The sequence below is a fragment of the Strigops habroptila genome, chromosome Z (genome assembly GCF_004027225.2).
Source record: "Strigops habroptila isolate Jane chromosome Z, bStrHab1.2.pri, whole genome shotgun sequence".
Classification (NCBI taxonomy): domain Eukaryota; kingdom Metazoa; phylum Chordata; class Aves; order Psittaciformes; family Psittacidae; genus Strigops; species Strigops habroptila.
The window spans coordinates 42,298,615-42,314,360 of NC_044302.2; the positions used below are offsets into that span (position 1 = coordinate 42,298,615).

Consider the following 15,746-nt stretch of genomic DNA (forward strand, 5'->3'; position numbering starts at 1 on the left):
CTTACCTATATGGAAGACCAAGGCAGGGAGTGCTAGCGTGCAAAAGACCTACGTTTGTGGAATGTGTCATCATCTTCTGGTCCTTCTAGGAGAAAAGAGAAACTATACTTCTTTGGAAGCAAGTCTGAGTTGTATTGCATAGATCAGATATTTGCCCTGTACTGATGTGGTCATATGTGTTTGGTATCCTTCAAAATGGAGGTGAAAGCATTACAAGAAACACTACTCTGCAGTAACTACCTCAAGCTTAGTTTCCCTGTGGATATCCACTTCAAAGTTTGTGTTATAAAATGTAACTGGCAAAATTAATTACACTTAGAGATGCAACTGATTATAATCTACTTTTTGTTTTCCAAGGTGGAGAAAGTACACAGAGGTGATCAGATGGATGGGCTTCTTTATCCTGCTAAGAAAATAACACCGATAGCAAAAAGTGATACAGAGCAACACAAGGCATCTCAGAATGTTACTTCTTCAAAAGCAGACCCTTTGTTAAAACCAAATATGGAGAGCACGCCTGCATCACTTAGTAGTGACTTCAAGCAGAAAATTGTCAACATTTTGCTGAAGTATTCTAGTGGTCTTTGGGCTAATGCACTTCCCAAATTGTACCAGGACACGTACCAACTAAAATTTCCAGAAGACGTTCTAAATAACCTAGAGCTGCTCTCAGATATATGTATAGTGGACTATGTATCTGAAGTCCCCAAAAAGGCCATCCTCTATGCTAAACCCCAAAGATGCATTGATGCAAATCTGAATGTAACCGAGAGAGTCCAGAGGCATGGTGCTATGAAAGCTACAGCTGAACAACAGTATGAAGAATCCAAGGACCATTATCCAGAGAACATAACTGTTCCTCCTCTAACCATTCCGTCGGAAGGATCTGTGTCCATCATGGTGTTAGAACTCAAAAACACTAATGAGGTCCTAATTAGGCAAGTTTGTACTTAAGAAACTCTCTTTTTTTTTATTTATTTATGAATTCACATATTAATATTGTACAGGTCCGCCGTAAGAGGACGGATGAACAGGAGGTTGCAGGACTTTATTTACTTACTTCGATAATGAAAATTAATCCTTTGTTTGGGTGCTTAAATGAAAATTTTCTGAAACTTTTTCTCTGCTGAGCTGATCTATCATTTGCTTGTCTGAGAATCAAAGCAGATTTGACTTGCCATTGGAAGACTTTTTTAAATAACCCTATTATAAAACATAGTAGTATTCAGATATTGCTGCAATACTTATATTTTTTAACTTCTATAACTGACTTACTACTGACTAAGGGTGACCTGAGTGTGTTCAGATTACACTGCAGTTTTCACTTATGGGGACACATGAGCTTCCACCCAACGATAAACTACTAGTGCTTTTTGGTTTGGTTGCTAATCAGCCCAGCCTTAGAGGACTGTATAAAAGTAAATTGTAGTGGCTGTATTACGTTATTGTACTGTTTCAGGAAATACTATGATAAGCTTTCTATACTTCATTGCTGAGATAAAATACACAAATCCTAGCAGTTCTTTAAAACGTTAAAAAAACCCAACCAATCAAACAAGCAAAAAACCCCCAAATGCTTTTTACAGAAGATACTCCATTTTGAAAATTATTTTAAGTTGAGCCTAATCTTAAAAAAGTTTTATATGTCACCTCAAAGATGAACCGAACAACTGTGTGATAATATACTATATTGACAGCAGTCTGTTTTTTCCTGCTAGTTTCTCCAGTTCCAGCTTTCATTAGGTAGTTTCAGTCATTCTCAGAGGTCCTGGTTAGGATCAAAATAAGTGTGCGTGCAGTTTAGTTACAGATCCTTTCACTATGAAACTAATACCCGGTTCCTCATTACCCATTGACAGTATTCAACACACTAGCCTTGAGGCTGAAATTTAGATGTCCTTTTTCTCTCTAGCTATCAGTAATGTATTGGAATACTCAACCTTGACCTTACTTTATGTGCTAGTCCATTGTTCTAGTTTCCTGAAGTCATGGAATCTTAATGGTGATAATGTGTAGTGAAAATCCCCATACTTGGGGATTATGAGAGACATTCTCATTTGAGAATGTTGCCATCTTTGTTGTAGCTGCTAACACCATTCCTATTTTGTGCTTTTTCTCAGATAAGCTTTTCTTGTACATTGCTTATATATTTATTTTGTATACTGATCTTAACAAAAAGCATAATTTAAGGCAAGATTTCTCATCCACCATTAACATGTGTTGTATCTCCAGCTGGATGAGGCAATCATTTTAGCAAAGAAGACACAGCTGAAGTTTGTGAGTGAGCCTAAGCTTAAGAAAAGAAATTACAGAAGGAACAACTACATCAAAGAAAAGAGAGGCTTTATGTTTTAGGTTGTTCCTGAGAGAGCTTTGTTTGAATTTAGTTGAAGACATGAAACATGATGAAAATTAATAGTGCCAGGAAAGACAGCTGTAGTTATCTGTAGTTATCTGTACATACAGATATTGAAGCAGTAGACGTGATGCATATTGCATGTTTTGTATTGGGAAGAGCAGGAACAAATTATCTGGGTATTAACTCTGCAAAACTTTTCTTTTTCTTACTATACACCTTTTAATTCTGGCAGCATTGATGACTTCCTCTATATGTGAAGTAATGAATCTTAGCTTTCTAATCTGTTATTTTAAGGATGTTTCCACTAATTATTTGGGGCAATGCTTCAAGTCCCATGGATTAAAATACTGTATGACACAGATGAGCTGAGGTTGATTATGTTAAAATTTCTCTAAATCAGCAGTTCCCAAATTTTGGACCAAGGTTCTTGGACAGTATTAAAGTTTCTGAATTTGTCAGCTCTGTGTAGGTATATGATGGTGATTAGTGGTTTCTTGGCCCTAGATACAGAAATGACTCCTTAGGGTTATGTATGTACTTCATGGGCAAGGTCATTTATCTTCAAGGTGAAACTATCCCTAAACTGAGTAGTTTTTTGCTGTGACAAGAAAACGTTCATGTGGGTGTATAGGAAGGAAGCAATGCATGGACTCACCTTTCCTGTGCATGTACCTGCAGTCACCTTCTCACGATCTGCACAAGAGCTGTGTAGTTGTTTTTTTGTAGGATCAATAAACTCAACATTGTTCTTTCTGTCTTGGGGATGGAGCAATATCTCTTTATTGTCTTGGTATGTGGCTAAGCATTGTTCGGCTGAAACCTTTCAACTGCAGTACTAATTAAGACAAAGCTGGAAGGTTTGCTGCTATTTCAATTCTGAGACATAGTACAATTCTTAAGAATCCCCATGTAGTCAGAATGAAGGTGAGGAAATAAAAACACTCCTAGATACTGGCTATACATCTACAACAGTGTGACTTAAGGAAGAGATGATAAGCTAGGTGCTACATTTGAATTCGCACAAGAATAATTAACTATCAGCTTTTATTCTCAACTGCTTTGAGCTTCTGTGCTACAGGTCAGATGCTTTTTTTCCTCTTCTTTTACCTTTTTGAATAGACAGAATTTTATAGCTTGTTTCAGTATGGAAGCATACCCCTCTGTTCCCTTTGCAGTAAAGCTGCAAGCTTTACTTGAATGTGAATTGGTTCCAGTTGAGGCTTAGAGTGGTGCTGAATGCACACTTGCAGTGTCTGGCCACCTCCACATAGCTTAGTCTCTAACATACTTTTTTTTATGTTGCTTTCCGATATTATTTTCTAAAGAATCTGAAAAATAATTTTTCAATTGGCTTTGAGTGGCTGAAAGCTTCTTCAGTGCAATGCTCAGCCATTATCAGAAAATAGTGAGTGAGGCAGGAAATTCTGAACGATTACACTACTTTCTGTTAAGATACTCCTACTGTCTGTTGAGTATCTCTAGAAAACGAATGTTAGGAAATAAATTTTTAAGTAGCACATAAGTGATCGTTGCACCACTCCATGTCCATTATGAAGCAGATGAGTGCTTACACAGAAGCAAAAGGTCTGTTATTCTGAAAAGCAATATATAATTGGATGGTGAGGTAGTAGGCTGTCTTCAGGAGAGTGAGGGTAACCTGGAATATGGTCAGATTGAAGTTAATCTTTATAATAAGGTTAGGATAGTATGTCATAGTACAGTATCTGCACTAATCTTGGGCATATAATAAACCTTTAGAATAAACCTAGATTTTTATAGGATGATAATCTGTGTGGGAGACATGAGCAGTATTAATCACTCTATGAACAAGTTAAAATAGTAGCTACTAATACAAATTTGAGATAAAGTTTTCCTTTTGTCAGCTTTAATCTGACTTGTTTCTGAAGCATTCATTTTCCCATTTGGAGTTTTCAGTAAGTTTATATACTTTATTAAAGAAGATCTATGCAACACAAACTGCTTCAGTATGAACCATTAGGTAGCTTAGTATCATGATTGTTCTGAAGGTGGAGAGTAAACAGCACATGGTTTGACAGCTGATGATAAAGTTATTTTAGATACCTTGGTTTTGATCAACCTTCATGAAAACCAGATTAAGCTGGTGTTTGTATGACAGAGTAACTTCAGAGATGACATATTAGTCCTCTTTTATACTTGGTCCCAGGTACTACTCTGGTCTTGTGGTCAAGTTGCTCTATGTGATTGTAATAATCAAGTAAGAGCTCTTACTAAAAATCTAGTGTAGCATGTTGGATTATAGACTGCTGAACCACATTTATCTGTCAACAAAAGTACTGAATTTTATGTCAGTTATTTTTCAATAGCCGTGTTAGTGGGAAAAGAGTTTGGATACCTCTGTGCTTAGAAAATATATATATCCATAATTTACTCATATTCAAATATGCATATATATGTTCTTAGGGTTTTATTCAGCTTTTTGAAGTTGCATCCTAACTATTGTGGTGGTTTGTTTTGTTTTTTTTTTTTTGTTTTGTAAAATACTGTAGGTATGTGGGCAAAGATTATTCTTCTGCCCAGGAACAAATGGAAGATGACATGAAAGCATACTATAGTCAGAATAGTAAAGTGTCACTAGCTCAATCTCTGAGCGTTGGGCAACTTGTTGCAGTACATGCTGAAGAAGATGCCTGGTTGCGTGCTCGGATAATTTCTCTAGAAGACAACAGAATAAAGGCAAGCAATTACTTCTTTTGGCACTTGGAGAAAGACTTGGCACAATCTTGGCTTTTAGATACATAGTCAATTCCTAAATATGCTGCACTAGCATTCTGTTCTTTCTTGCCCTGAAGTACTTCTGTTTGCAGTTATATGAGAAATTAAGTCTTCTTTGAAGTTACGTGATTGCCAAAATTAAATGGTCTTTCAGGATTTTTTCCCATAAATAGTTTGAGTTTGAGGGTTTTGGGTTGGGTTTAATATGGGGCTGAGCCTTACAGCACTTCTGTACTGAAATGTACCTTTAATAGTCTTGGAGGGAACGGGCGTAATAGCGCTAATTTGGAATGGGACAGGGGAAGGAAAAGGAAAGAACAAAACCCACTTGCTGATAGATGTTGTTTGAAGTCTTATACTGAAGTATCTATTACATCCACTAGATAGCAAGACTATTAGAAACATACTTGTGTTCCCTTCCGTGTAGATCTTGCAACTCTGGGAGTTATATGTAGATTATTTAACTCCTCTGTTACACTTTTCTTGGGCCAAATAGACTCTACTTGCCATCTGCAATGAAACGATAGAACTTTCAAACTCCTCAATTATTTCTTGCTAGCCAAACATTTAATGATGCCTTTTCATATTTTGTTTCTTCCCCCAGTTACGTGACTTTTTACTCAGGTCTGCTTAACATACTTCTAAAGTTGATCCAGTTCATAAATATTTAAATAGCGCATGTATTAGAATTGAGACTTTTCTGAAAAGTAGTGGTACCCTTCAGCTGGAACTTGGAGGGGAGCATCAGAACTGAGTTTTGTGAAAGATTGTTGGATTTAGAGAAATGTCAAGGACAGTTGGTAGTAACTTTGCCTCTAATTTCTCTCTAGCTAGAGCTATCAGCCAAAAGAAAGCTACTGCTTTATTGCAGCATTTTTTGATTGTCCTCTGACACAGTGTTCAGGCCCCCTTTTCAAGTTTGTTATCCATGATACAGTTTAGAAAAAAGTTGTAAAAAGCCCTGTCAAAGCCTTCTTTCACTTCAGCTCAAATTATTTGCTGCCCATCAGCAGTTTCCTTACTGGTTTCCTGCATTGGCTGTGGTATTTGTATCAACATTACTGTAAGCATAAATCAGAATTATTCTCTTAACGTTGTAAAAACAACAGGCAAAATATAGAATGGCACTTAGGTGGTCTTTGACTCTTCAACACTTTCAACACTTTACAAATAAAAATTGCTGCTTTATTACCTTTCTTCATGTGGTTGAGGTAATATATGCTGTTCCAGTACTGTTCAATTAGAAGCTGAGGTTCCTCGGAACAGTTGGAGAGGATGATTTTACAGAGATGTTGAGAACAGAGATCCCTGAAAACACAAAACATTCAAGCAGTGAAATAAACATGAAATAAATGATGTTACATAGTAACAAAGTGATTTGTCTGTGGCTGTGCAGAGAATGTGGTAACAGTATATTTTCCCTGGACTCAAGAAAACATATCTTCAGTTATATTCGTGATCTTACACTTTTGTTCCCCTTTTCATTATCAGGTATGCTATGTTGATCATGGCTTCAGTGACTTTGTTGAAAGCAACAGTTTGTACAAACTACAGAAACAGTTCCATTCACTTCCATTTCAAGCTGCAAAATGTAAACTGGCAGGTAAGAGAAAGCCAGTGTTGACTATACAGCTTGCTGTTGCACAATTTACAGATTGAAACATCTGGGAGTTATGATCCTTGTTTGTAATACCTCTGTATATGTTAGATTTTATCCAAGACAGCTAGTCTAAACAGATGCAGGTTGGCATGGAAAGTAAGGAAGGAAGGAAGGGGAAGGAAGGAAGGAAGGAAAAGTAAGAAAGGAAGGAAGGGAAAGTAAGGAAGGAAGGGAGGGAAAGCAGGGAAGGAAGAAAGGGAAGAAAGGGAAAGGAAGAAAGAAAGATTTATAAAGGTTTTATAAAGAAACCTTGATATTAGAAGACCTGTATTTCTATAATAGAACTTAGTTGTTTCTGCACTTGGCTTGAATGTCTTTTGTCCCTTTAATATATGCGAGAAAAATAAGGAAACGTTGGCTGTTGTGTGAAGCAATGTATTAGCACAACTCCTTTTTCCACAAATGAGGCATATCTGTTGTAGCCAGGTCAGGCAATACTCCTAAATATGATCCTATTGTAAAGTGATCCTTCCCCTTTTAGTGCTTGCATACTTGCAGACTTCCTAGACTCGACTGGAAATTACTTCCTAAAGCTGGTAGGCATTTCTAATTTTTTAGAAATATTTTATTTTAAATATATAAAATTGCCATGAATTAGCTTGCTTTTTGTTTGTTTAATACTTGGATGCATTCCTTTTTTCTCTACACATTTGACTTGACTCTTTCTGAAGAGGATCATCTTTTCTATTTTTTCTGTCTTCCCTGAAGATGGCTTTCTGTCTTAAAAAGGTGGAAATTGAGCAGAATGCAAGTAGGGGTGCAGTACAGCTATCCTGCTACATCCTGATTCTCGGAAAGATTCCTGTTGAAAACACAGACCTGGTCATTATTTTTCCCTTTGAATACAATGATACATAAAAAGTACTGTGTGTCTTACAGGACTGGAAGTCTTCTGTGATGATCCTGTCCTGGTGAAGGCTGTGGAATCACAGACATGCTCCAAGATATTTGCTGTGGAAATACTGGAAAAGAGTGATGTTCCTCTTCTTGTTCTCTATGACACTTCTGGAGAAGATGATATCAACATCAATGCTACTTGTCTGAAGGCATTGTATGACAAGTCTCTTGAACTGCACCTCCAGGTACCGTTTTCCTGTTTCCTTCTAAATTCATTAAAAATGACTGACCACTCAGGTCTTGGATGGACAAAACACAGTACTCAGAAATTTGCTAAGTTTGCGTGTGTGGTTTGCCCCCCCACTTTCTTGTCAAAATCTTACCGTTACAGGTAGATGCACTATATACACATGTCAGAGTAACCAGCGTTTTCTCTGATGGAAGCCTGTATTGCCAAGTGCCATCTAAAGGCATGTCTAGACTTTCTGAAATCTTGCAGAAACTGGAAGACTACTTCCACTACAAGGTAGGTTCTATGGTGAGAGAAGTGGTGAAGTCATGTAGCCTTTCTTCAGAGTGTACCAGTAATTTTCCTTGCACATAAGTTTTACTGAGGTAGCCATGGACTATTCTAAAAGGCTATAGATTCTCTTTATATTTTTGGTGAGGGCATCCTTCAGTTTAAAAAGTGTCTTTTGATAATATCTTGTTCACAAGCTGTCTTTAAGGGTTGAGTAACTTTATGACTTTCCCTGACTACTGAGAACAGTAACAATATGGCTCATAATGGGAAACTCCCAGTGGAAACTACATCAGGTTACTACAAAACCTGTGGAGATCCTGCCATATTTTTTTCTGGAAGTTTTACTTAATGCGGTAGAGTCGAGGCACATAAACAGCCTGGCCCACAGCACACTGTGCATAGTGACAATAAAAGCAATGTAACCAAGGTCTGTCCTTTTTAGCCTGGCTTCCTTGGAGATTCAATGGCTTTGATCTGATCCATCGCGTATGTTGTCCTTGTACCTTGGCTTTTGAATGTTCTGGTTAATTTCAAGTAGAACAGATGCATAGGAGGCATTTTTAAGTCTTAAGTTGTTTTAAGATAGGCATGTGGCAGAGAAGTATGATATTCCACCAGCCATTTACAGATACATACAACAACACTTAGTGGACTCAAGAGAATTTATAAAAAATGGAAGAGAATCTAATTTGTTCAACATTCAGCTGAGCCATGAAATGCAGATCTTTAAAGGTCTGTTAGAACTGCTGCTTGTGAAACTACTCCGTCAAAGTGTTTTTAGGTGTAGAAGTTGAGCTTTAGACCTGTTGTGGAACACACACCATCTGGAAATACTTTGTCGAACATGTCTCAGTTATCAAGATACAGTTTCAAGCAAGCTAAACACTTAAGGAGGGTGTATAGAGCCCTGATTGTGTTAAACAACACAAAGATAGGCAGCCAAGTAGGTATTTCAAAAGCTCAGATTTTCTGGAATCTTGTTGCTGTTAAAGAGAGAACTTGACTCAGAATCTTTAATATCAGTCTCTCTATGAGGGTGAAAGAAGCAGTCTTGACTTTGCAGCTTATCTTGAGGGTTTTTATTTTGCCTGAGAATTTAAGCAAACTGTGGTGTTGATGGGTCTTCATATGGAGCTTATTCATGTTTTGTGTAGTGTAACCATTCTCATGTTATTTAGGAACATTGTGGTGAATGTCACCCCCATGAGACTTTCATTTGAGTCGGTATTAAATTTGGTTTGTTAAATATCTCAACAAATGTGTGCTAGAATATAAGGTAGGAGTTTCTCCTGTTGTCTGTCACAGCTCTAAACTGCTCTTGCTTTTCGGAACACTGAAGGAATGGTCAGTGATTTTGTATTTTGTGTTTCCAAATGTGGTTTTTTTTCCCTGCCAATTTATATTTTCTCAGTTTCCCTGTAAGACACAGCTTGGAATGAAAGCTTTACTGAGTGGGGAAGCTTAAAACATGTAAGAAATGCTTCTGAGGCTGGAAAGAGACTTTATATTTGAAACAGTTTTTGCTTCCCAGAACAGTTTATTACATGTGCGGCTTTTGAAATGGTTAGAGGAATGTCAGGTAGTAGTAGCTCCATGCTTTTTACCTTCTGTTTTTATATTTGCAGCAGACATCTGAGTTTAATGTATCGCTGCCTTTCTGTGGCAAAATCTGCTTGTTTCCTTCCAAAGGAAAATGGGCACGTGTAGAGGTAAGAAGTATTCAAAGAACAGCTATGGTTTTCGCACATATAAGTGGCTCTTCTTGTCATTCAGATAAATCTGAACCCTTAGTTTCCATGAAACTTGCTATCGTGTATGTGTCCTTGTTGTGTTTTTAGCCTCAAGGTTATACTCTCGCTTTCTTCTTTCAGATAAGAATTATTCACACTAGACGGGCACTTGATGTGCAGTTCATGGATACTGGAACAGTTGCAACTGTAAAAGTATCAGAGCTTAAAGAAATCCCACCACAATTCCTGAGAGAAGTAATTGCAATACCTCCTCAGGTATAAAGGCATGTTAAAGCTAACCTATGCTGGATCTCTTGGCAGTGTTGTAGTGCAACTGCTTCAAGGTTTATGTAATTAAATTTTGTTTTGTTTAGTAGCATTCAACATTGGAGTGTATTTCATTGTGCATCTTTGCCTGTAATAAATCATAATGTAGTCCTGTGTTTCAACAGGATGTTGTGTACATGTAATGGTAATGGTTTTGCATGTTCCTCTGTCTCTTTCTGTGTATCATATACTATTGAATCTGTCAGAATTAATGAAGTTTCTGTGAAAAGGAATGTATGGACTAGTTTCCTATTACTAAATTATACCTTGTGTACTTAAATCTGTTCTTAGGCTTTAAAATGCTGCCTAGCAGATCTACCTCCTAACACTGGCATGTGGACTCCAGATGCTGTACTGTGGCTGAGAGACACTGTAATGAATTGTCCTGAATTTAGCATGAAGGTAAACAGTCAAAGTGCATGTGTGACTTGAAATCCATAGGCGTGTGGAAAGAGAATTGAAAGAACTCTAGAAGCTTAACCAGTCATTGAATTTAATTTTGTTATAGAAGTTAAAAAGTTTGTAGCCAGCTCCTGGACATAAATTCTATACCAAGTCCTTTTCTTAGGACATTTGGAAGAAAATTTACTTGATTAAGCCTTTAAGAAGCTTCTCTTTCCCCTCTTTTCACATTAGCCTTTCACATTTTGATGTCCCAGTCCAAATATGCAGCTACAGTTATTTTACCAGCTGGTAAGAAGGAAACACATTTGTTAATGTTTCACCACAGAAAAAGATACAACTGTTGAGTTAATCTTAAATTATTTTTATGCCTCCTGTGACATAGCTTTTTCTCCTTCTGGTCTTGGAAAGCAGCTTTATTTTTTGTTTGCTTTTTTCTAATCCAGTGTGATTTAGTATATGCTATTGTATACTTAGAATTCCTTAAATTATCCTTGAGATAAAATTATTTCTGCTTGCTATCCATTTTAATTAACCGAAAACACCATTCTGAGGGAAATCTATACCTAGCTACAGATTAAACAAAGCTAATTTCCTCTTAAAAATCTGATTCCATATATTGTCACAGCACTTTGAAAAAGTGTTTTGTAGCTTGTATTACCTTTTTGCTTGCTTTAACACTGGAGACCATGTAGTTAAAACATTGCTCCTCTAATCTGGGACTTATGGCTGTTGCATCTGGCTTTTCTAAACATCCTCTTCCAAAATAATTTCTTACTAATTTTTGCTTGATTAAATAATAGACAACAGTTGTATGGTTAAGTTGTGGGAAGTTTTTATTCCTGGCTAGGAAAATCATCAGAATAACAGTAATAACAATAATAACAGTAAAGAAATGTTATATCCTTTGTCAAATTTAAATTCAGTGTTTTACTACCAACAATGCTAGCATACTTGATGTTAAATAGGAAATATTTTTTAAGTTAGTGCTTGAAAATTATGCATGACACAAACCTGGAAACTTTTTTCATCTTTATTTTTTTCCCATCCTTAATTTACTAGGCTTCATCTCCCATAATGACAGGAAGAGAATTTGAAAAATTAAGTGTTAATATTTCATAGCATTACTTAGTTGTTTAGATCTGGCTACTCTTCTCCTGAAAACTAAAATTGTACACACAGCACTGAGATGTTGGGCAGAACAAAACTCATTTCAAGCTTTGTATGTGTTTTACCTTAGTGATATAGCTGCAAATGCTCTTTTAGCTGTTGTGAGTTGCTTACTATCCCACAACTTCATTAACATATTTGAGACAACCTTGAAAATACTTCTGTGCATGTAGAATGCAATGAACTATTGTCACTTTTCTGTTAAAGGCTTTAGTCTTCTGTACAGAATCAGATGTGCATATAATAGTTATTAACTGGAAGTTAAACTGCATTTTGTTTTCTAAGGTGGTTAAACAGGATGGTTCAAAGGGAATTGTACACGTTTACTTGTTTGCTCCAGAGAATTTCCCAGACATGGATCATAGCATCAATCGACAGATCAAAAATGCAGACTTGTGGAGACATCAGAAAGATGTTTTCTTGAGTGTTACACCCAGTGGCACTAGCTCCACAAAAGGGACAAGTGATGCTGTTTCTGCTCTATGGTTAACTAGTGGAAAGCTGGAGAAGAGTTTATCAGATTCACCCAGAGAACCCAGCAGTGCAGTGGCTATGGCTGATATGCCCCCACCTCTACCTTTGTTAAGAACTGGTGAGCTCATGGATGTCTATGTCTCAGTGGCCTGCCATCCAGGTCACTTTATTATCCAGCCTTGGAAGGAGCTACATAATCTGGAAGCCCTAATGGAAGAAATGCTCTTGTACTACAGCCGGGCAGAAGAGAAACCTGTGAACATTGAAAAAAACAAGCTGTATGCAGCTAAAATTGAAAATCAGTAAGTAGATACTTAAATTAAAAACAAAATCTTTGAAGGAAAGCTTACTTCTGGTAAGCTATGCAAGTCTGGCTCCGCTTTGTCTGCACCATTAACAAGGTGACCGATGTTCAGTGATACCTGAGGGATTAACGGAGTAAATGAGGTTGCAGTCTCTTCCATGCTTCCAGATTTTAACTGGAAGGGTCGACTTCTATGCAGATGATGCCAGATCTGGGGAGCATGTTGGTTAAGATCTTTTGGTCATGTATTATTTTTTCTGGTGCCTTGTTAGTGTGTGAATATGAATTCAAATTGTCTGTTCTTGTTCTCTCCCTTTTTAGGTGGTACAGGGTCATAATAAAAGGAATTCTTAGGAATGGGTTTTTGTCGGTGTATGAGCTGGACTATGGTAAACATGAGTTTGTCAGTGTAGAGAAAGTACGGCCACTTGTGGATGCGTTTAGAAAACTACCTTTCCAAGCTATAACAGCTCAGCTTGCAGGTAGGTAGTAAGCATTTACAATTTTTTTTTGTTAAAGTCTTACATCAGTGGGGATACCAAATGGGGAACAGAAATGTAAAGTGGACAAAGCCAAAGGTTAGTGATGCAACTCGGTTTTTTTGCTAAAGTAAGCATGTACCTGCTTTTAAAAACATGCTTAATGAATGCATGTTTGTCATCAAAGTAGCTCTGCTTTTCTTCTTGACATGCGTGGTAATGATTGTTTTATTACTTGTTTATTTAAAAGCAGCAGTTTTGGTTATCATATATAAAAGTGAAGATTTCTTAAACTTTCACAGCAGCTGCTTTTCATTGTCATAAATATTTTTTGTTTAATGTGTGTGATGTCTAATATGCAAAGGACACAGGGACATCAAAAGTAAATGGTTTTTGGATCCTTAAACATAACCTATTACAAAGTGTGAAAGTTACGATACATCTGTTCTTAGGTTCTGATTGTCTTAATTTACATAATTTAGGAACAGGATGCTGAGTTTCTGGAGAAGTTTTTCTGATATATCTTGCCCCTATTGTAATTTACTGTTTTCCAGTGCATATTTGGAATCCAAATTTGCCCAAAATATATTGGTGTTCTCAAACAAAGAAGCAAAAAGGCCCACATGGGGGGGAGGCCTCTCAACAGACTTAAGTAAGATTAATTTCCTTGAGAATGGTGGGGCATAGAGAGTGTGCAGACATCTAATAACCAAAACTTGGTCTCTCCTTGATGTTCTTTCTTTCTTTTCCCAGATTTTTCTTTCATTTCTGCATTGCTTTCAGATGTATGCGTCTCTCATTGCTGCTTTCTGCTGCTGTTTGATCAGCACTAGTTTAGCCTTCAGTTACAGAATAAGCTTGCTAGAAATGATAGGCCACAGATCTGGTGCTCTGATCTAGGTTCCTTTCTGTGGATCTGTTTTCCAGCATAGCCTTTGGTGTGACCTTGGGGGTTTCTTAAACTAGTGATGATGGATGTGTTACCAACAGGCTGGGGTACTAGGAATGCATTGCTGAAATGAAGCTGATGTATCTAGCTGTATCTGTTTACTGGGGTAGTAGAGGATCCAGCTGAGCAAGCCTGTAAGTCATCCAATTTACCTGTTTCACAGAATCCCAGATATCTAGTTAAGTTGGCCTCTGAGCTGCTTGCCATTATCAAAGCACACCAGCTAAGCCTGGAAGACTGGTAACTATTGTCTTGCTATTCTTCCACTTTTTTCTCTCTTTTTTTCATGTGTGCTACTTCTCAGTCTCTGGTCTGTTTCCTTGTAAAATACCGTATATGCTTCCCCACCAACCTTTCCTAGCACTAATTACCCTTACTTAACTGTTGATGAACTGTTGACTTCTCATTCTTCCTGTAACCTGCAAGGAGCTATGTTCCTGTGTTGTCCTGTCCTTTCAGCAGTGAGCTGCTGCTAAATAGTAAAAGCGAAGTGTTGTCACTTTGCTATTTTGCTTCTTTTATCCCTACAGTATTGTTTGGGTATCCATGCACAATATTTGAGCCCCTTTGTGTCTAGATGCTGCACACCAGCAGTGGTCTGGGTAGACTGAATTTCATGTCTGCAGGAGCCACTTCTTTCTTGGTGGATTTCAGCCCTATTAAAAAACCTGTTTGGGTTCTAACATCACATTCCTCAGCAGAATTGACCTTGTGGAATGCAGCTCTTAAAAAAAAAAAAAAAAAAAGGCAGCAGCAGTTGTGAGGCATTTAGGTGGCATTTCTCTTTGTTTCTGCTCTCTTCAGATCTAGTTTGGGACTTGAAGGTTTGCCAGATGTTTTTGTAGCTGATGCTGCTTTGAGATGAAGAAAACTTCATCTAAAGCAAGGCCAACAGAACAAATAATTTCAGCACCCTCAGGTAGAACAAAAATAGTTTGTTTTGAAAGGACCTTTAGTTTCCTTTTTGTCGTATATCCTGATATGCCTGGATCATGAATGGCAGCTGATATACATTGAATTACTCAGTGAGTTGGTGCCTTTATCTTTCACTTCTGCAAACTTGTCCACGTCTTCAGACTTCAAGAAAAAATAAATAGTCTGTGTAATAGTCCAGCTTGTTTGTGTGGGAGCTGAGCTTGTGTTTCTTTTCTGGAGCTAAACTGCATTAAATAGTACTTGAACACCTGTTTTCTCAAGTATTTAAACTTCCTCCACTTACTTATAAAGTTAATCATTCAGATTGGTCTGGTCCATAAATGATCTTCTGTTTTGCTTTATGTTTGTCTTAGGAGTGAAAAGCCAGCAGTGGTCAGAAGAGGCATCAATAGTGTTTCGGAATCTTGTAGAGAAGAAACCTTTGGTGGCACAGATACAGGCAGTTAACGAAAGCACTAACTCTTGGGATAGAAAGATAGTGACTTTTCTCGTGGACACATCTCTTCCAGATACTGATATCTGGATTCATGATTTTGTGTCTGAAAGTCTTGTGGAATTTTCAAAGGATGATTAATCACCATTTCTGAAATGTAGCAGCTCAGATTCTTTAGCAATAAAATAAATAACAGGCTTTGAAGAGAAATATAACTACTATATGGCCTTGAAGACATGAAGGTGATGAAAATGAAAAATCTGTGTTCTGTGAAAAGGGTTTAACAAGTTTGGGTTCTGTTGACTTCAGCTGACTTCTGACAATTTGCACTTTGTTTACCATTGTAATGCTAGAATGTTTGGGTGAAAATATTAAAAAGTTATTTATCAATAAAATAATGTTGACTTTC

At 37.2% G+C, this 15,746-nt stretch overlaps 1 protein-coding gene across 6 annotated transcripts in view; it reads left to right on the plus strand.

Moving 5' to 3' along the window:
* The window catches only part of LOC115600737 (tudor domain-containing protein 7-like), a 39,241-nt gene extending 23,495 nt beyond the window's left edge, over nucleotides 1–15,746 (plus strand). For 4 of the 6 annotated variants that reach the window (XM_030470049.1, XM_030470048.1, XM_030470050.1 and 1 more), the window contains exons 7-17: nucleotides 358–938; nucleotides 4,888–5,074; nucleotides 6,605–6,716; nucleotides 7,653–7,855; nucleotides 8,002–8,136; nucleotides 9,759–9,842; nucleotides 10,005–10,139; nucleotides 10,482–10,592; nucleotides 12,048–12,538; nucleotides 12,862–13,022; nucleotides 15,258–15,732. In XM_030470049.1, the coding sequence (XP_030325909.1) occupies nucleotides 358–938; nucleotides 4,888–5,074; nucleotides 6,605–6,716; nucleotides 7,653–7,855; nucleotides 8,002–8,136; nucleotides 9,759–9,842; nucleotides 10,005–10,139; nucleotides 10,482–10,592; nucleotides 12,048–12,538; nucleotides 12,862–13,022; nucleotides 15,258–15,478 (2,421 nt within the window). In that variant the 3' untranslated portion in view covers nucleotides 15,479–15,732. Of the gene's footprint in view, nucleotides 1–357; nucleotides 939–4,887; nucleotides 5,075–6,604; nucleotides 6,717–7,652; nucleotides 7,856–8,001; nucleotides 8,137–9,758; nucleotides 9,843–10,004; nucleotides 10,140–10,481; nucleotides 10,593–12,047; nucleotides 12,539–12,861; nucleotides 13,023–15,257 lie in introns of all 6 variants that reach the window. The other 2 variants (XM_030470046.1, XM_030470047.1) reach the window with 2 other exon arrangements.